The following is a 21,444-nucleotide window of genomic DNA, read 5'->3' on the forward strand; positions in this document are numbered from 1 at the left end:
ATAAGCGTGGAATTCAGATGTTTGATATCTTCCGGGGATTGTAGCTTTAGGTAAAGTTGTGTGTCGTCAGCGTACATATGGAATTGGACATTGGAGGCTTGGAGCAGGGTGGCGAGCGGTTCCATGACGAGGTTGATCAGTGTGGGGGAGAGGGAGGATCCTTGTGGAACACCCAGATCTGCAGGCACGGGTGTAGATAGCACATTGTTGATCTTGAACTTCTGAGACCGGTTGTGAAGGAAGGACGAAAACCATTTGAGAACAGTTCCCGATAGACCCATTCTAGTGCTTAGCAGCTCCAGCAAGTTCTCATGTTTGACCGTGTCAAATGCTGAAGAGAGGTCAAGAAGGATGAGGAGGCAGGACTCATTGCGATCAAGAATTTGGAGGGCGTCATCAATTATGTGTGTCATAGCTGTTTCTGTGCTATGTTTCGCTCGGAAGCCTGATTGATGAGGGTTGAGGAGGTCAAATTGATCAATGTGTTTTGTTAGTTGGAGTTGGACACATTTCTCCAGCAGTTTGGCCAGGGTGGGGATATTGGTGATGGGCCGGTAATTGTTTAGGTCAGACGGATCAGCTGTAGGTTTCTTGAGTATAGGCGTGACTTGCCCCACCTTGAGGGAGTCTGGAATGAGACCTTGTTGTAGGGAGCTGTTGATGATTTTGGTCCAGAGAGGGAGGAGCAAGGGGATGAAGTCTTTTACAGCATTAGCAGGTAGAGGGTCTGTGAGGTGATTAGAGGGCTTCAAGGTGCAGAGCAGTTTGTGTATTGCTTCTTCCGAGTAGGTATCGAAGTACAGCCAGGATGCCTTGTTTTTAGGTTGAGTGTTAGACATTCTGATGTGGTTGGGGAATCGGCTTACATCCATGATGAGGTCATTTCTTATGTTGTCAGTCTTTAGCTTAAAGAAAGCAGAGAAGGCTTCACAGTGTGGGGTGTCGCTTGTTGTGCTGTTTGATTGTAAGGGTTGTGTCTTTGTTTGGGACTTGATTAGTTCGAACAGCTTTCTTGGCCTGTTTTTTGCTTGGTCCAACTGGCGGCTAAAGAAGTCCGACTTTGTAGGCATTGCTCTTGTTCTTAAGCCTTTTGAGGTGCAGTGCTGAAGGGTCCGATCTCCATGTGCGCTCTGCCATTCGCATAGTACGCCTGTCGTCATTGAGTCTATCATCATACCAGGGGTTAGAAATTTTGGTGGAGACTCTTCAGTTGCAGTGGGGCGACTTCATTGACTATTGTATTCATAGAGTCAAGGTAGTGGTCTATCAGTGAGTGAACATCCGAGGTACCTGAAGGGGGAAGGAGGCGATTGCCGATGTGGGGAGGCAGGGTAGAGGGGTTAAGACTCTTCATGTACCTTTTCCATGTTTTGGATTTGATTGGTTGAGCCGGGTTAGGTTTAACTTTTTCATTGATAAAGAAGGTGATAATGTGGTGATCTGACCAGTCGCAGCGTTGTATCGCCTCCAGTTGTGTAGAGTTCTCTTTGGCAATGATGAGATCGAGTATCGAGCCTTTGTCGTGTGTTGGTCTATCGCATATTTGGGTGAGGTCAAGCGCATTAAGGAAAGTTTTGAGACTATTCACCACTGTGTCTTTCTGATCGCTCCAGTGGAGATTGAAGTCACCCAGGTAGACTTGGGTGGTCTGCCGACCGGCATTGGAAGTGATCATGTCCATGAGTTGTTGGGTGAATATGAGATTGTCACCAGGCGGGTGATAGATGAGATGTAAAGCGCAAACTTGTTTGCCCTCGCTGGTGATGTTGAGGCAGAGGAGTTCACAGGAGGAAAGGGAGGGGGAGTTGACTTTCGTAACGGAGAGGTTGCTCCTAAAAATGCATGCAATTCCCCCGCCCGTCGTGCCAGGAGATCTGTCCAGCCTGATGATGTGATAATTGGGGGGGACTAGTATGTCCATAATCGGGGTAGGGGCTTCAGTAAGCCACGTTTCCGTTAGAATGGCTAGGATCGATAAGCGTCTCTCCTCCGAAGGAGACACGCTTGCTGAAAGAGTATCGATGGAGGCTCCCAAGTACTGTAGGCACTGGACAGGCGTCGGAACAGACTTGGACATGTTTATGTGCAACCCCAGCTGGTTCAATTGAACGGCCGTCCTTTTGAAGTGCAGTTACGCTTCCTGGAAGGTGGAGGCTGTGATCAACCAGTCGTCCAGGTACGGGTAGACAAACACCTTGTTCTTTCTCAGGTGCGCTGCCACCACTGCCATGCATTTTGAAAACGTCCTGGGTGCAGACTTCAGTCCAAACGGTAGTACGGTGTACTGATGGTGATTGGTGCCGACTGGAAGTACACATCTTGCAGATCTATTGCGCAAAGCCAGTCTCCCCTTTGCAGCTGAGGATAAATCTGGTGCAAAGACAGCATGCAAAACTTTTCCCTGCGAATCCATTTGTTTGCCTGTCGCAAATCCAGAATGGGCCTGAATTCGTTCTTGTCATTATTGCGCACGAGGAAGAACCGAGGGTAAATACCCTTTCTATCGCCCTTTTTCTCAACAGGGTATCCGCCTCTACCTGAAGCTCGCGCAGTTGGAACTGCGAGCAAACCGGTGGAATCGCTGGAGGCGAGCTGACGAAACAAAGACTGTATCCATTGCAAATAATATTCAGCACCCACTTGTCCTGAGTAATTTTTCTCTACTCTGCCAAGTAATGTATGCTTCCCCCCCAACGGAGCGGGTAACGGACGAGGAGGAAGTAACCCCTCAGGACCTTTGGGCGTCGAGGAGCACTGTTGGCCGCCTCTGCCCCTCTGGCGCTTCTGGAATGGCCACCACTGGTACTGCTGCTGCTGCTGTTGGTGCTGCTGGCCAGCTTGATGACATTGCCCTCTTCCCTGGGCACCGAAACGTCTCCGGAAGGCACGGAAGGTCTTCTTCTGCTCCTTTGGCTTCTCTAACCCGACAGCCGTCAGGGTTTCTGCTTCAGCCTTCATGCGAGACATCTCCTCATCCGCATGTTTACCAAAGAGAGTCGACCCAGAGAACGGCAAGTTGGCGGCTCCCTGCTGCGCCTCTGGTTTCAGCGATGTCAAACGCAACCAGTCATGGCGTCTCAGATTAATCCCATGGCAGTATCCTTGAGCCGCCAAGAGAGGAATCTGCAGCCGAGCTGATAACCTGATTGGATACCATCAAGCCCTCATTGACGATTTCTTGGAAGTCTTCCGTCCTGTCCCTCGGGAGGTGCTCCAGAAACTGCTGCAGGTACTCCCTCAAAGACCGGGCATACCGACCCAAGAGAGCCGTGGCACTAGCGGCTTTCATGGACGTAGCAGCCGTACTGCAGACTTTTCGTCCCGCTGAGTCCATCTGACGGCTCTCTTTATCCGGAGGCACCGTAGAAGACGGGGCAGTAGCGTGCTGCTTCCTGGCCGCAGTGACGATCACCGAATCCGGCACTGGGTCTGATCGAAGGAACGTTGGATCTGAGTCTGGGGCCCTGTACTTTTTCTGCAGCCGGGAAGGAGCCGATTTCGTGGACGCCGGAATCCAGAAAAGCTCCATTGCCGGTTCCTCTAGCTCTGGCAACAAGGGTCGAGACAAATGCTGCTTGTGTAGGGTTTCGAAAATTACCGATGTAGAAGGTGTGGGAACCGTTACTGTAATCCCCAGCTTCGCTGCCCCTCTCAATAACACCTCTTGAAAAGACACGGTCATCGACCGGTGACACCCTGGTACGGGGGGAATCCGATAAGGTGGGCGAGTAATCCCTAGCACTGGAGTAATCCGTATGCCGGGACCTTGACCTGTCCCTCCGGTGACGCTGCCGGGACTGCGTCAAGACCGACTGTCACTCCTTGACTGGTGTCTCCGTCTGGACCGTGACCTCGATCTCCTGGGCCTCGGGCGATCCACTGGCCGTACAGGAGGGGGAAGCTGCAGAGGCAGAACCGGAACCATAGGTTGTGGAGGCCTTGTGGGTGGTGACAGGAGGCGCGGCTGAGATGAAGACCGCAGAGTAGGCCGCGGTGGAGGAGTAGGAGGTTGATGAGGGGGAATTGGAGGAGTAGGAGGACGAGGAGGAGTCTCCTTAGGCAATGGAGGAGGCGTGGGCGTCCTGGGTCTAGAAGGCGAGTGGGTCTGCGAATATTCATAGTCCAAAGACCTAATCACTCTCCGCTTTTTCTTCTGCGCAGGCCTTGACGATGAAGTCCTCGAGGCTGACCTCTTTGCAGCCGAGTGCCGGCGCCGCCGCGACGTGGGCTCTTGGATGCAGAGGACAGGCTGACCACTGAGGCAGAGGACACAGTCCTGGCCCTCGACCGCCCCCTATATATCGATCTTTCCCTCCATGACGGCGACCTCTTCGACGTTGATACATCCCTCTCCTCGACATCGACTTTCGTCTCCCCGACTTCGACTTTCGGCTCCTCGACGCCGACTCTCGTCTCCTCGACGCCGACTCTCGTCTCCTCGACGCCGACTCTCGTCTCCTCGACGCCGACTCTCGTCTCCTCGACGGCAAACGGTGGTGTTGCCTCGAAGGCGAGCGCCGGTGCCTCTCGGACCCCTGTCTACGTCGACGGTGTCTCGACGACTATGCAGTCCTCGACGTCGACCTCGTCCGAGGTCTCAACGTCGCTTCGCCCCAGAGCCCTGTGACGATGGGGAGTTGATGCTGGTCATACCTCTCGAGGCAGACGTCGAGGCTGTCGACGGAGATCTGTACCTTTTCCAGGCCTTGGAGACGGATCTTCTCCCTGTCCCTCAGGGTCCTCTTGGAGAATGATCTGCAAATCTCAGTCTTCAGGGACATGAGAGGATGGTAGACAGAGGATACACACTCTGTGAGCGTCCGATTTAGCCTTCTTCCTGGAACACTCAGGGCACTTGTCGAACAAGGCAGGCATATTCGACAGGAGAGTGGCCAAAACTGGCCAAAAACCCCAGCAAAAGGAAGAAGCAGTCAAACGTCGAGTGAAACACTTAAAGTGCCAAAAAATTGAAAAAACACCCAAAAAGGGAGAGCTCCATTCTCCAGGGTCCTGCTAGAGAGTTCCTAAAAGGCACGGTATCCCTTTTCAAGACACATAATGGCAGCCTATGGGGGCTTGTCTGTCCAACCCTTCCTCTCCATCATTTCAAGAATTTTGGTGAAGGGGAGTTTTCCCTGTGAGGAAAACTTGGTAAAATAGTGTTAAACCGGACATGGTGGGCTATCCTTTTCACTGTTTAGATGAAGTGGTGGCCTTTGTAGCCTTGTATATGTTAGGCTGCATTATTTGTCTTAATTCTCTCTTAAGTGTCTATGCAGGACTGCAATGAAGACAACTTAAGAAATTAATTTGGATTGCTCCGGGGTCCACGGCCCGGGCGGGACTATTTACAAGATTATGACTATACACAGATCCCCTACTACAGAATAATAGTTCTGCATCAAAATATATGCCTCTCACCCAAATTACTTACACAGAACCATGGAGAGGTAAGACATCCAGATCCCAATCAACTTAATCTTGCGATCTGGTTCCTGAGGTCCTAGAGTTTGGCTACCTCAATCTCCCAACAGATTGTATGAATGTCATCAAAGAGGCTAGATGTCCTACCACAAGAGCATGCTATGCAGCAAAGTGGAATTGTTTATTGTACAAATAACAAAATCAACCCACTAGATGCTTCCATTCAAAACATTATCTGTTCTCTTGCATCTACAATAATGTAATTCGGCATATACATCTATACGTCTACATCTAGCTGCAATAGTCGCTTACCTCCAAAACATACAACACTTGTCCTTATTTCGAGTTCCTGCTATCAAAGCGTTTATGGAAAGACTTAAAAGAATTATTCCACATAGAGTTCCACCTTCCCCAGCTTGGAACCTCAATTTTGTCCTTACCAGGCTCATGGGTCCCTCATTTGAACCTCTACACAAATGTGAGTTACAATTTCTCACATTGAAGGTAGCCTTCCTGGCAGCTATCGCATCCTCAGAAGAGTTAGTGAACTCCAGGCATTAACCATACAAGAAACATTTTTGCAAATGCATCATAGTAAAGTGGTTCTTAGATCTAACCCAAAATTTCTACCAAAGGCAGTTTCTGCCTTCCACCTTAATCAGTCTGTTGAACAGGTTTTTTTCATTCAACCAGACTGTGGCAGAATATGCTCTAAACACACTAGACATAGACCTAAACCTTTTAAAAAGACTAAACAACTCTTTGTATCTTTCTCCCCACCTCAGAAGGGCAATCCCATTTCAAAAACGGGAATTGCAAGATGGATTGTTAAGTGCATCCAAATATGCAATCTCAAAGCTATACACACGCTAACCATTCCCCCTAGAGCTCATTCCACACGCAAACTAGGGGCTTCTATGGCTTTCTTATGGAACCTTCCCCTAGATGAAATCTGCTAAGCAGCAACTTGGGTTATACCACACACTTTCAACTAAACACTATTGTGTAGAAGTGCAAGCAAAGCAACAAGCAAGTGTGGGCCAGGCTGTATTGAGAACAATTTTTCAGACCACAGCAACTGATATAGGTTGCCACCGCTAAGGAGGAAAACTGCTATATAGTCTATGCTAATGTATACAATCTACAGCTCATATGCCTCAAACGGAAAATGCTACTTACCAGTATGCATTTGTTCTTGGCATGTAGAGTTTTATACGCCCACCCACCTTCCCGAATACCTTTATCAATTGCAGAATTATCTTACTTGGATACATTACACATGGACATCCTTTTCTACTTTCCTATAACTCCATCATTACCCTTCATGGCGAAAAACAATCTAGGGATGGAGTCGATGCCCAAGCGCACTGTCACCTTAAGGAGAAGTCACCTATCTCGTGACTAACAAAGACTTCCTAGACAAAAACAAACTGCAAACATCCGAGCCCAACACCAGATGGCGATCTATGCTAAAGTATACAACTCTACAGCTCTACATGCCAAGAACAGATGCATACTGGTAAGTAGCATTTTCCTTACAAGTTAGCGATTTTCAAAACACTTCAAAAATAGAGCTGTCCGATTTGAGGCATGAGCCTTGAAGGCAGTAATGTTATCCTATAGGAGACGCATACACTGCATAGGATCACTTGCAGACTGTATGAAAATGCCCCTTTTTGCAAGGTTGCCCTCCACTGTTTTCCTAATATTGATGCACTTAGTGTGCCCTGGGTTCCTGCCCATGTTATTTCCCTAAACTGCATTGAAAACAAAACCCAATTGGCACTCTTTGGGCACAGGTCAGTCCCTTGTAAATGGTACCTAGGGCACTGTGACCAGGTAAGGCCTCTAAGGGCTGCAGATCTTAGTGTGCCACCGTTAGAGGCCCTGTACCTTTTCATACTCTGCTATTTCAGACTGCGTGTTTTGGTGCAGAGCAAAGTGAAGTCGACATGGCACACATCCCTGTGCGCCATGCCTACAAACCACTGGCCTGGCCTAGGTGAGCCACCCCTCTAGCTGGGTGCACTATACCAGTGGTGAGGGTACAGGTGCATGAGCCCTATACCCCTACAGTGTATAAGTCTATACAAAGGGCTCTGAGGCCAGGGAAGGGCCCTAAGGGCAGCAAGACTTATTGTGCCACCCTTAGGGGCCCTGTACCTTTACACACACACACACACGCTGTGTGTTTTGGTGCAGAACATAGTGAAGACATGGCACCTACAACCCACTGCCTTGGCATAGACCAATCACCCCTCTAGCTGGGTGCCCTATACCAGTGGCAAGGGTACATGTGCATGAGCCCTCTACCCCTACAGTGTCTAAGCCAATTCTAAGTGCAGTAATGCCATTAAGAGTCGACATTCGACTCTTCACTTTGTTCTGCACCAAAACACACAGCCTGCAATCTCAGTATGGTGTGTAAAGGTACAGAGCATCTAAGGGTGGCACAATAAGTGCTACAGCCCTTAGAGGCATTCCCTGGCCACAGTGCCCTTGGTACCTGTGGTACTATTTACAATAGATTGACCTGTGGTAAGAGCGCAAATTGGGATTTGTCTTAATGCTGTTTTAGGGAAAGAACATAGGTCCTGGTACCTGTTTGGCAAGACCCCAGTGCACACTCAGAAAAGTACATCAGCAGTTTTACAAAAAGTGGGAGCAACCTTGCAAAAAGAGGGCACTTTCTTAAACTCACCCTAACAATAGCTCACATGGGGACTTGATGCTCGTTCATTTGTACATGGTCTTTCTTACATTACACTCAGTTTTTGCTTTCATCCAGGTTGTTTTGTGTGCTCAACTTTACTAGACTCATCTGGTTATGTTTGGATTGAAAACAATGTGAACTATGGCATCAGCTATGCTTTCAGTAGGTCTTGATCAGTGCTTCCTGCATGTAATGTCCGTTTTTCTACAGCAATATTGAGTGGTATTCCACTTTGTTGCAGTGTGATTATCATCTGAAGTTAGTTGTGTCTGACCTCAGGGGGTCTACAATGTTTATTTACTTGAAACGTCTTCCTATCAATGTCTCACTCTTCTTTCCTTTCTGTCAGTGTTCCTATGCCACTTGGAGTTTCATACTCTTATTTCTTTTCACAGGCACAAATGTCTAACCAGTCTCATCCAGCTCATTCGCCCATCATGGCTTCTGGGCCACCTGGGAATCAAATTCACTGCCCATCGCAGCCTTCCATGCACCGCAACTCTCCTTCTCCAGCTCCCAGCCGTACACCTACTCCTCATCATACACCACCAAGTATAGGGTCTCAGCCATCCCAACCGCAGGGCGCCTCTAGTGTTGCACCACCCTCACAGACCATGCCTCAGGGATCCCAGTTGCAAGCGCATCCCATGCAGTCCCGCCAAACGCCCACGCCACCTCACGGCCCAGTCACACCATCATCTGAGCCTTTGCTACCAATGCAGCAACCTCCTCACCACCAGTCACAAGCGCATCAAGCACCACTGCAGCTCCAGCACCAGCTGCAGCAAATACAGCAGCAACTGCAGCACCAGCCTCCACCACAACAGCACCAATCTCCAATGCAGCAGCAGCATCACCAACCTTCACAACAGCTGCAGCAACATCAGCCCCAGTCGCAGCAGCTTCCACACCACCAGCCACCATTACAGCATCAGTCCCCATCGCAGCTTCAGCAGCATCAACCGAGTCATCAGCTGCAACAGCATCAGGTGCCATTACAACAGTTGCAGCATCAGTCCCCTTCACAGCAGTTGCAGCAGCAACCACCCACACAGCAACTGCAACAGCATCGTCCACCATCACAGCAGCCCCATTCACATCCATCACCATTGCAACCCCCGTCCCAGCTACAGCAGCCGCAACAATCACCACTACAGCAGCCACTGAAATCGCCAGTGCAGCAGCAGCCTCATCAGTCACCATTGCAGCAGCAGCCCCATCAGTCCCCGATGCAACAGCAACTGCATCAACAAGCAGGACAGCAGCAACCACATCAGTCACCACTGCAGCAACACCAGCTACCACAGCAACAGTCAAGGCCTCCTTCCCAGCCACGGCCTCCATCTCCGCCACGGCCTCCATCTCAGCCTAGCACTATGAGTACGTCGGTACCCTCTCCACCGGCACCGGTGCATCACCCCAGCACTCCTGTAAGCATATGACTGCAATTGCAAAATGACTTGTGTTTGTGTTAAACTAGTTGAATTGGTGATTGTTTTGAATCCTATATTGCAAACAGAATGCTATGTTTAGTTAACAAAAATTGGAATTCCTTTAATTGCCACACATGGGTGGGAGAGGTTTACAACGATCTGTGTTCGAGGCATGTGGGCTGCTGAATTCATATCTGTGCATAGATCGCCGCCTAGTGTTGGGTCCAGATGATTACACATTGTTGTCCTGGAAGAGTCTTCGAAGTATCACAAGATAGGTGGCTCTTGGGAGAGGTTTACAAAGATCTGTTTTCTGGGCTTGTCTGAGATGTGGTTGCTAATGTGAAGATCTCAATATCACTCTGAGAATGCACTGAAACTGTTTTTTTCTTTAAGTTATTTCAGCAAATCATTTGTTTTTTTAGGGTATGTTCTGTGCTGCTGAGATCTGCTTGCAAGAGGCAGTGTACTTAACCCCTTCGACGCTCATGACGAGCTGGGCTCGTCATGAGGTAGCCTCCTCGCACGCTCATGACGAGCCCAGCTCGTCATGAATAATGGGTTTTTTAAAACATGAGCACAGGAGCGGAATTTCGCTAGCGCTCATGTGGTTAAAGTGCATCCTTAAGAGGAAAGAGAAGAGGCCACAGAGCCAGAGCTCTGTGGTCAGTAGATCTTTGATAGACTAATTAGAAATTATGTTAAATTGGACAACTGATATCCCAGTAGAAAAAAAGGTGGCTTCTCTGATGTATTGGTGGTCTAGGTTGATCCCCAAGAGGAAGAATAGAGCAAGGCTGAATATTTCAGCTTTAATATTTAGCAAGAGTTAAATGGAATGGGTGGGGTGAACTATTTTAGTTGTTTTTGTAATAGGTGATATTAGTTGATGCTGCATCCTGAAGTGAAACTCCTAAGCAGGAATGTCACTGGCAGGATGAAATGAAGTCCGTATTAATTCTTGAAATGGCTTTCTGCTAGCTTTCCCAGGCGACAGCAAACCTGGATGGACCAGTGTCCAACCCACCCTCCACCAGCAGTACAGAAGTCAACTCTCAGCAGACTCTGCCCGAGCAGGAGGTGAAACAAGAGATTAAACAGGAAGAGGAGGAGCCAGAGGTTGATCAATCGGAGGCGGAGGTGGAGGAGAAACCGGAGGTGAATTATAGTGTGATGGTTCTTGTATTTCTGCGAGGGCAGTGGTTGTTTGACTACGTTTGACTTCTAATGAATGAGCGTTATTTCCTGTGTACTGAGATGCTAGGATATGCATTTTTCTTTGGAGATATTCAGCCTCTTCTGTTCAAGAGGTGAGCCTCTGCTCTCTCTGCAGTGGTAACAGTTAGCTATCACTTGGTTGGCACTTCCTCAGGTAGGTAAGAGGGGCCCTACTAGATTGTATTAGGGCCCATACTAATGTGTAAATTAGTCTTTTTTTTTTTGTTTTGTGTGAAAAAACTAGCTATTGTAGTAGATGAATACTTTCCTCTTTCTGTAGTTGTTTCGGTACTAGTCTTGCTTGTCCTACTAGATGAAAGAACTTTACATCTGTTTCTGAGTGGGTAGAGTGAGCCTAAGATTTCTGTATGCTGTACGAATTTAGCAACTCTGTCTTTGGTGACTGGGAGGAATCCTACTTGCCCTGCAGAATAAGGAACCTCAGCTGTCTGAGGTAGGTGGAGGAAGACCCAGGCTTGTCTTTTTAGATGATGTGAAGTGGCAGTGTTGGCTCAATATTACAGAATGGTAAACTTTACATTCTCCTTGCCAGGTTAAGAGCGAGCCCCTAAAGGAGGAGTGTAAGACTGAGCCCATGGAGATGGATGACACGAAACCCGAAGTCAAGACTGAAGTCAAGGAGGAGGAGGGAGATGGTCCAAGCACTCCGGCCACCCAGTCTTCACCTGCCCCTTCTGGGCAGTCGAAGAGGAAAAGTAAGACTCCACTTTAGTTTTGACACTTCTCCTGGCCAGAATCCGGTGCTCTCTTTCCAATCTTAAGACTGTCCTGGGTCAGATTGAGAAGCTTTCTTCTGGCCCAGAACTACCTTGGGGCTGAATTGTTTGTGCACAGCCCTGTACAAGCTTTATAGTGGGAAGGTTTAGGGGCCACTTTAAACTTGCCTGAGCACAACTGTGGCAGAGCCAAGTGTATTTTATCCGCTCCCTTTTCACTCACAACACGTTCTTTGGGCAAGATCCAGTGCTGTACCTGTTCTTACATTGTTCTGTCTCCAGTGGTTCAGCTATATTTACATATGTAGCTTAGGTCATGTGATCTCTTCAAAAACTTTTTAAAGGGGCCAAATGTCAAAACTATGAATCGGGCTCCTGGTTAATGGTTCTCCATTACCTTGGCCAGATGTTCTTGCTACTTTTTATCTGGGCAAAACATTGGAGGCTGAATGACAAGGATGTGTACATCCCAGATTTCTTAGCCTCAGTTCTTCTATAGACGTAGTTCACTTCACATGAGCAAATAAGTTGCTTCTGTTAATGATTGTTAGGGTCCTCAAATGCAACGTTTAGCCAGTCAATAGACTTGAGTCAATCCATCGCAGGCTGTTGTAAGATGCTAAGCTTGCAACCGAATCTTGAGAGCTAGTTCTTCTCATGTTAAATGGCTGGGATGTCTGTTTTGTTGTCTACTAAAGGTTGCTCATTGATTGCATTGGCAAACTGTTAGGACTTTCTTAAATGTTGCAGTTGTGGCAAGAGAACAAAAGTATTGCTTCACCTACGCAGATGGATTTCACAACTGGAATTGCCGCAATGGAATTGTATGTTCAAGGCATATGAGCTGCAGATTACACACTATGCATAGATGGCCACCTAGTGTTGGGCCTGGATGTTTGCAGTTTGTTTTTGTTGTAGAAAGTCTTTTGGAAGTCACGGGATCGGTGACTCCTCCTTTGGATGATACTGCGCATGGGCATCGGCTCCATCCCCAGATTGTTTTTTTCCGCCACCGGGCTCAGATGTGTTTCCAGCGCTCCGTGTTGGAACAGATTTCCGTCGGCGCGCAATCCTCACCAGCTTCGAAAATTCAGTTTAGAACGCGTTTCCAGTCGACGCTACTCTATCAACATCCAGGACTTCGATTCAGGTCGTTGTCGAAGGCCTTCGGGCCCAACTAGGCCTCGACTCCAGCTCATGGAAAGGACGCCATTCAAAAAGTGTCCTCAATGTGGGTCGAAGTTTCCCCACACCGACCTTCATGAGGTGTTTAATCTTTGCCTTTCCCCGGAGCACGAGGCCAGAGACTGTTCTGCTTGTGCCTCCTTCGCTCCAAGAAGACTATCCGGGACCGAAGAGCTCGGAGAATAATGGCTCAAAGATCTTCAGCTCCGATTCCAGACGACATCTTCAAGGAAGGCGTCGACGTCCCAGAACAACATGGCGTCGACAGCAACTCCGAGGCAAAAGATTCCAATGTCGAGGAAGTCACTCCAGCGCAGCGGGTCTTAAGTAAGACCGTCGACCCCGACCCTTCCTCGACACACCCCAAAAAGGCTCCGGTCACACCCTCGGGCTCGGGTACACACCGAGACACTGCTTCTACTGCCCCACCTTCGGGCCCGGCTTAGAAGCTAACAAAGCCTTCAGGCGACTCGGGCTCGAGTCGACCTCCACACTGTGCCGACACACACCTACCGGCACCGAAAAAGACCCCATCGGTTTCCTCGCCCACATTGAAACCATCCGCACCGAAACAGGCAGTTACTACCCCGGCACCGAAACCAAGGTCGGAGCCAAGCAAAGCTTCGGATCCGAAGAAACAACCCGATCCCAAACCTTCATCGGCACCGAAAAAATCGTCGGAACCGAAAAAACATACGGAGCCGAAAAAGATTCCTGCTTCTCCTGTAAAGGACATTACGAAAAAAACCAAAAGAATCAACTTCAGTGCCAAAACCTTCCTCCACACCGAAAGACCACACTTCTGCAGGACTTATTTCACCCAGACCCTGCACAAAAGACTTTGGTGAAAGATCCAACTACTGGTCGACTAACTTTAAGTTAAAAGAAACAACCACTAGAAACACCAGCACAAGCTCCTCCTCCAAAGAAGGACATAGCTACTTCCCCGCTAAGAGTGCCTTTCTCTTCTCCTCCTATGCCATCACCACCTGTTCCCCTGCCACAACATTCCCCTACACACTCAATCATACATGATGATAATGGGGATGATAGCTCTGATGACATAGGGGGTAACGCAGATGATCCATCTATTCCCCCAGGCTCACCTGACCCATGGGACGATTATAACACGCCAGACGTTCCAAATGTCCCTCAAGATGACATATACCCAACTAGGCCTTCTCCGCCAGAAGACACTATGAGCTTTAATCAGTTTGTACACAGAGTTGCGCGATATCATGGGGTGGATATGCATACAGACACAGTAGAGGAAGACTTCCTACTAGATACATTTGACAATGCACAAAGATCTTCATCCATTTTACCCATGCTAAAAGGAGTTATTAAACACGCCACTGAGGTTTTCAAAAACCCAGTTAGAACTCGGGTCATTAACCCAAGAGTAGAGAAAAAATATAAAGCTGCACCTTCAGATCCAGCTTATATTAAAGGCCCAGTTCCCCTAGACTCGCTGGTATTTTCAAACGCACGCAAAAGGGCTAACTCACAAACGTCAGGTGAGGCTCCCCCACCTGACAGTCTAAACTCCTTGATGCATCAGGATAGAGAACTGCCTCCCAAGCAGCAAACATGTGGCGTATCGCCAATACACAAACATTATTGGCACGTTACGACAGAGCACACTACGATGAACTAGAGTCACTGATACAGCATCTCCCGGATAAGTACAAAGATAGAGCTAATGAGCTTATCCAAGAAGGAAAAAATATTACCAACACCTCAATTCGTTGTGCTCTTGACGCAGCAGACACTGCCTCCAGAGCAGTTACCACAAGTGTTTTACTGCGTAGACATGCGTGGCTGCGTATATCCGGTTTTAAACCTGAAGTCCAGAGTGCTATACTCAATCAACCCTTTGATGAGCAACACTTATTCGGACCCAACGTAGACATATCCCTCGAAGAAATGAAGAAGGATACAGACACAGCAAAATCTATGGGAGCCTTGCAGTCGCAGGCTCCCAGAAGTTAATTTTGTCGCTCATCCTATAGAGGTACCAACAGAGGATATGCTTAAGACACACCTTCCACCTCCTACAAAGCCCCCGTACAATCTACATATAGTAAGGGCTACCAAAGGTGTGGTTACAGAGGTAACAACAACAAGGGCAAAGGCAAGACAAACAATTCCTGCTCTGCCTCCACCCCTACCCAATGACTCCCCTCCCCTTCCCCCGCCCCATTCCACCCAAGTCGGGGGAAGACTACAGCAATATCCACCAGCCTGGGAAAACATCACATCAGACAGGTGGGTGCTTCAAATAATCCAGTCAGGTTACTGTTTAGAACTAACATCCACCCACCCAAACATACCATCCAGACAGCGTCCAATGTCACAAGAACATTTGACACTGCTCAGACAGGAAGTGGTATCTCTCCTGCAGAAAAATGCAATAGAAATAGTTCCAAAGCATCAGCACAACAAGGGAGTATACTCCCTATATTTCTAAATCCAAAGGAGGATTGGTCTCCGAGACCTATTCTAGACCTCAGACCTCTAAACATTTACATACAGTCAGACCATTTTCATATGGTCATACTTCAACAAGTCCTTCCGCCCCTGATACAAAACAACTTCCTTGTCACTCTAGATCTCAAGGACGCCTACTTTCACATTCCCATCCACACATCGCACAGAAAATATCTCAGATTTGTGCTAGACGGGCAGCATTACCAGTTCAAAGTGCTCCCATTCGGAGTCACAACAGCACCAAGAGTGTTTACCAAATGCCTAGCAGTCGTAGCAGCACACTTAAGAAGACAGCAGATTCATGTTTTCCCATATCTGGAGGACTGGCTCATAAAAGCAAGCTCATACGGCCAATGTGTACAACATACTCACTCCACAATTCTGCTACTCCACAACTTGGGATTGACAGTAAATCACACCGTCACATCTGCTACCCTCGCACACACAACAATACCTAGGTGCTACAATAAACACCCAATTAACACTAGATTATCCCTCTCCGGCCAGGATAACAAGTGTACAAACGCTCCTAACAAAATTCAAACCGCAACACTCACTTTCAGCTAGAGTATTCATGCAACTCATAGGAATGATGGCATCTTGCATATTTATAGTACCTCACGCAAGACTGCAAATGCGTCCACTTCAAGAGTGCCTAGCACAACAGTGGAACCAGGCTCATGGTCAATTAACAGTCCTAGTGTTGGTAGACAGTCGTACTCATCGCTCTCTGCAATGGTGGAGCGCAAAAAACCTTTCAAAGGGCCGACCGTTCCTAGAGTCAGTTCCCCAAATAATCATGATAGCGGGCGCGTCGCTCTCCGGCTGGGGAGCTCAGCTACTGCATCACACCATGCAAGGCAGGTGGACACCGAAACAAAAGCTACTCCACATCAACCACCTAGAGTTGCTAGCTGTCTTCCTAGCCCTAAAAGCATTTCAAACTCCAGTGTCAGGCAAAGCTGTCTTAGTCTGCACAGACAATATGACAGCGATGTACTACATGAACAAACAAGGCGGGACACACTCTGCAGCTCTCTCTGTTAGCACAGCAGATATGGAGATGGGCTATACCTCTAAAGATCTTCCTCTTAGCCCAACATGTCACAGGAGTAGAAAACACCATGGCAGATCTACTAAGTCCACAGACACAGCAGATCCACGAGTGGGAACTTCATCCGCAAGTTCTTCAACCGTATTTCCAAACGTGGGGACAACCTCAGATAGACCTCTTCACCTCCCACGAAAATGCAAAATGCCCCAACTTTGCCCCCAGATACCCACACCCATTGTCCAAAGGCAATGCGATATGGATGAACTGGTCAGGAAAATTTTCGTACGCTTTTCCTCCTCTCCCACTACCATTAGTGGTACGCAAACTACAGCAACATTCCCTATCACTCATTCTAGTTGCTCCAACTTGGGAAAAACAACCGTGCTACACCACACTGCTGCTACTATCTGTGGTGCCACACCAAAAACTAAGCCTATCTCCACGCCTATTAACACAGAACCATGGAGAGATCAGACACCCGGACCCAGCTCAGCTCAACCTTCCTCAAGAATGTATGGACGTCATCCAAGAAGCTAGACGTCCAACTAACCAGAGCATGTTATGCTGCTAAGTGGAAAAGGTTTGTGATATACTGTCAAAACAATCACATAAACCCCCTGGATGTGTCTATTCAACACATCATAGGATACCTCTTACACCTTCAAAAGTGTAACTTAGCATACACGTCTATCAGATTACACCTTGCTGCTATAACAGCATACTTACAAAATAGACAACATCTATCTCTTTTTCTAGTACCAGCTATAAAAGCTTTCATGGAAGGGTTGAAAAGAATAATCCCTCCCAGAACACCACCCTCACCAGTGTGGAACTTAAACATCGTTTTCACACGTCTCATGGGGCCTCCCTTTGAACCTTTACACAAATGTGAATTGCAATTCCTAACTTGTAAAGTAGCTTTCCTAGTAGCCATTACTTCTCTTAGAACAGTAAGCTAACTGCAAGCATTTACCATTCAAGAACCTTTCCTGCAAATGCATCATAACAAAGTCATTTCACCATTCCATCTAAATCAATCTGTGGAGCTGCCCGTATTCTTCTCGCAGCCACAAACAGTCGCAGAAAGAGCTCTACACACTTTAGATGTTAAAAGAGCGCTACTTAATTACATAGAAAGAACACAAGGTTTTGCAGCGTGAATCTTTCTGGATTCACTATGCTGTGCATTATTCCGCGGTCTTGTGGTTGGGTCCGGATTCGTAGTCTTTTCTTTGTTTTTTTTTTTTTTTTTTTTTTCTTTGCCCAGGTGGGCGTCGGCGTCACACCCCCTTTTGGGTGTATTTCCGGTGACGTCGGCATGCTTCCTGCGGAAGCTCCCACTCTTGGGCGCCATCTTCAGATTCTTTTTTTCCGCGGTCGGGTCTGGATCGTTCCCGTTTGGGCTCCAGACATTTTTGGAGAAAGAAGAAAGAAAATACAGAAAAGACGAGGAGAAGTCATCTGAAGACTCCAGGGGACTTCACCAACGAAAGACAAGCAAAGATAAGGCGTTTTCCATCCAGATCTTCGACGACCGTCGACGAACACGCGACCAGAGAGCCCCTGGACGCTCGAGGATGGACAACACGCCGTTCAAGTTCTGCCGGAACTGCCACCACAAGTACGCGCAGAAGGACCAGCACCCGGTATGCAACCTTTGCCTACCGGTGGACCACGAAAGCGGAGACTGCAACGCCTGTTCCGCCTTCACCCCGAAGACCCTTCGTGTGAGAGAGAGGCAGAGGGTAGCACACGCCACCCTGCAGGGGAAGGCCCCGACCCCGTCGCTCTACGAGCTGGGGATGTCCTCCGAGGAAGAAGACAACGCTGCCGCCGAAGACGACTGCTACACGGTCGTAGAGACCGATTACACGAAGACTTCTGACAAGGTAGGAGACTCTTCGGCCCCCAAGAACCCGAGAGACTCTGAGTCTCGAAAAATCGAGGGCAAGACCCCGAAAGCGCCGACGCCAAAAAAGGCGGCGTCCGCGACTACTCCCAGGCCCAGCGGATCCTCAGAGAAGGAGTCCCCGGCGCCGAGAGCTGCTGATCAGCAGAAGACGTCGAAAATCGTCCCCGAAAAGGATCGATCGACGAGGGAGAAAGACCCGAAACTGTCGACGACGACCAGAGACCCGATATCCGGTTCGACGTCGAAAACTTCGACTCCGAGAGGCACGGCGACGAGCCATCCGTCGAAGAGACCGGCGGAACCATCCGACGCGGAACACGCGGCCGAGATGGAAAAGAAAAGAAGGCGCCTCGAGGCAGAGATGGAGAACTTCATGCAGCGGAAAAAAGATTTCGACGCAAGGATGAAGGCCTTCACGATCCCTCACAAGACCAAGCCACCAGTGCTGGAGGCGGTCGAGGAGGAAGAAGAGGAGGTCGCCGAAGTCACCGAGCAAGACCGGGACGTCGAGGTGTTCGACGACCAGGAGGAGTACGAGAATCCCCACGAGAGCTACGGCTATGGGGAGGAAGATGAGGGCAGGACAGACACAGAGTCGGCGCCCTATGACCTTCAGGATGTGGATTACATCGATGTCGAGACCGACAGCCCGGAGGAGGTGGTCGACACCTACCCCTCGAGGCCCTCGCCGCCGGACGACATCGGGGCCTACAACGCGGTGATACAATCTGCCGCAGCAGCTTTCAAGCTCAAGCTCGACGAAGAGAAGCAGAAAGCAGACTTTCTTCTGGAAACATTGCTCCCAACACAAACGAGGAGCCAGTTCCTCCCGATGCTCGAGAGCGTCTTGGCTCAGGGGAAGGAAGCTTTCAGGGAGCCCGCAACATGCAAGGCAGCGACTCCCAGAACTGAGAAGAAGTACAAGCATGCCGCGAAGGACCCGGCCTACATTCAGGGCACGGTCTCCGCAGACTCCATTATCACGGCCACAGCAAGGAGGAGGGCTAACGTACCCACTACCTCGGGCCCGCCACCGGATAAAGAGAGCAAAAGGATGGATCTGGTGGGCAGAAGGATCGAACGGAATGCCGCGACCCACTGGCGCATGGCTAATTCCAACGCCCTGGTGAACAGACACATGTACCAAATCATGGAGGGACTGGGACAGTTGGTGAAGGACTTGCCCCAGGATGCCAAGCAGAAAGCCGAAAAGCTAATTGAAGAGGGGAAGAATGCTGCAAATTCTTGCCTTAAGACGGCTCTGGATGGGGCAGACACGGCCAGCAGGCTCATGATGATGGGCGTCACGGAAAGGAGACACGCCTGGCTCAGGATATCCGGTTTCAAACCGGAGGTGCAACACAGCATCCTGAACACCCCGTTCAACGGCAGTACGCTTTTCGGACAAACAGTTGATGAGCAACTCAGCCAACTTAAGAAGGATAACGAAACAGCAAGGTCCATGGGAGCATTGCAGTTCAGAGGGAACAAGAGGGGCACCCCGTCACGGAGGCCCGGCGGAAGAGGCGGAAACCAGCCAGGTACTTCACACCAGGCTTTCCAGCAAACGCACCAGGCAGACTCGCAGGGTCAGCAGGGCCATCAGAAACAGCCCTGGCAGTACCAACAAAGAGGCCAGTCCTTTCGAGGGAGAAATGGACGAGGACAAAATAGAAGAGGGGGCCAGCAGCCCACCTCCAAGTGACTTCGAAAAAATCCGTGTGCCCACCCACAAAAAAGATCCCAGGGGGCAGCACGTACAGATGGGTCAAGACAAACTAGACACCCACGACCACAGGACACCAGTGGGAGGGAGATTAAGATTCCACCTCCAGGAGTGGAGAGGAATCACATCAGACAAATGGATCCTCAACATTATCCAGTTCGGATACTGCATAGAGTTGGAGGCGAGGCCAACAAGCAGAAAACCAAGAAGAAAGCCGCTAGCAAGCAAGCAGCTGCAGTGCCTTCAGGAAGAAGCAAAAGAACTCCTGCGGAAGCAGGCCATAGAAAGGGTACCATTCAAGGAAAGAAACACAGGAGTATACTCAACATACTTCCTGGTACCAAAAGTAGACGAGACAATGAGGCCCATTCTCGATTTACGGTTCGTGAACCGATTCATAAGAACGCAAAAATTCAAAATGACCTCCCTGCAAGAGGTGCTCCCACAGTTGCAGACCGGGGACTTCATGGTCACGATAGACCTCAAAGACGCATACCTGCACATCCCAATGAACAGGAAGCACAAGCACATGCTCAGGTTCACCGTGGGAGAAAGCCACTACCAGTTCACGACACTGGCCTTCGGTCTAAAATCGGCACCAAGAGTTTTCACAAAGTGCCTCGCAGCAGTCGCGGCGCACCTAAGAAGGCAGGGGATACATGTATACCCTTACCTGGACGACTGGCTGGTGAAAGCAAACTCATACCAGAAATGCAAGCTGCACGCACATACAGTGACCAGCACGCTCATAAACCTGGGGTTCTCCATCCATTGGAAGAAATCATCAATGGAGCCGGAACAAGTGAAGATCTTCCTGGGAGCACAGATCAACACCTTACAGGGCAAGGTGTTCCCCAGCGAGAAGAGGGCGAGGGCGCTGGTGAAGGAAACTCGCCTCTACCGGAAGGGACAAGCTCGGACAGTGAGGACGGCGAGCAAGATCATGGGGATGATGGCATCATGCATCCACCTGGTACCGAATGTACGACTCCACATGAGACCCATTCAAGAATGGCTACAGGAGCAATGGTCACAAGCTACAGGCAGTTGGGAGGATCTAGTGGTTGTAACGCACGCAGTGCAGAAGGAGATGACATGGTGGACCATGGAGAACATAGCAAGGGGAAAGCCTCTAACGCCCCCAACGCCAACAGTGACCATCACCACAGACGCATCCCTGAAGGGATGGGGCGCTCACATGGAGGAGCTCAAGGTGAGGGGACTGTGGACACCGACGGATGCCACAAAGCACATCAATTACTTAGAATTGAAGACAATTTTCCTTGCACTGAAGGCCTTTCAAACAAGACTGTACAAGCACAAGGTATTGATACAAACAGACAACACCACTGCGATGTTCTACATCAACAAGCAGGGGGGCACACAGTCCGCACCGCTTTCAACGCTGGCGCAGGAGATATGGAGATGGGCCATCCCTCTCAAGATAGACCTGCTAGCCATACACCTACCAGGGAAGGACAACATACAAGCCGATTGGCTCAGCAGGCAGACATCGGCATCCCACGAGTGGGAGCTCAATGCTCAGGAGACA

The 21,444-nt window shown here is 49.2% G+C and overlaps 1 protein-coding gene across 7 annotated transcripts in view; it reads left to right on the plus strand.

Annotated features, from left to right (window-relative positions):
* EP300 (EP300 lysine acetyltransferase) overlaps nt 1–21,444 on the plus strand; it is a 561,889-nt gene that overhangs the window by 348,055 nt on the left and 192,390 nt on the right. For all 7 annotated transcript variants that reach the window (XM_078640667.1, XM_078640674.1, XM_078640679.1 and 4 more), the window contains exons 14-16: nt 8,533–9,567; nt 10,552–10,728; nt 11,342–11,504. In XM_078640667.1, the coding sequence (XP_078496793.1) occupies nt 8,533–9,567; nt 10,552–10,728; nt 11,342–11,504 (1,375 nt within the window). The remainder of the gene's footprint in view (nt 1–8,532; nt 9,568–10,551; nt 10,729–11,341; nt 11,505–21,444) is intronic.

This window comes from Lissotriton helveticus, chromosome 1_1 (genome assembly GCF_964261635.1).
Source record: "Lissotriton helveticus chromosome 1_1, aLisHel1.1, whole genome shotgun sequence".
NCBI classification, from domain to species: Eukaryota; Metazoa; Chordata; class Amphibia; order Caudata; family Salamandridae; genus Lissotriton; species Lissotriton helveticus.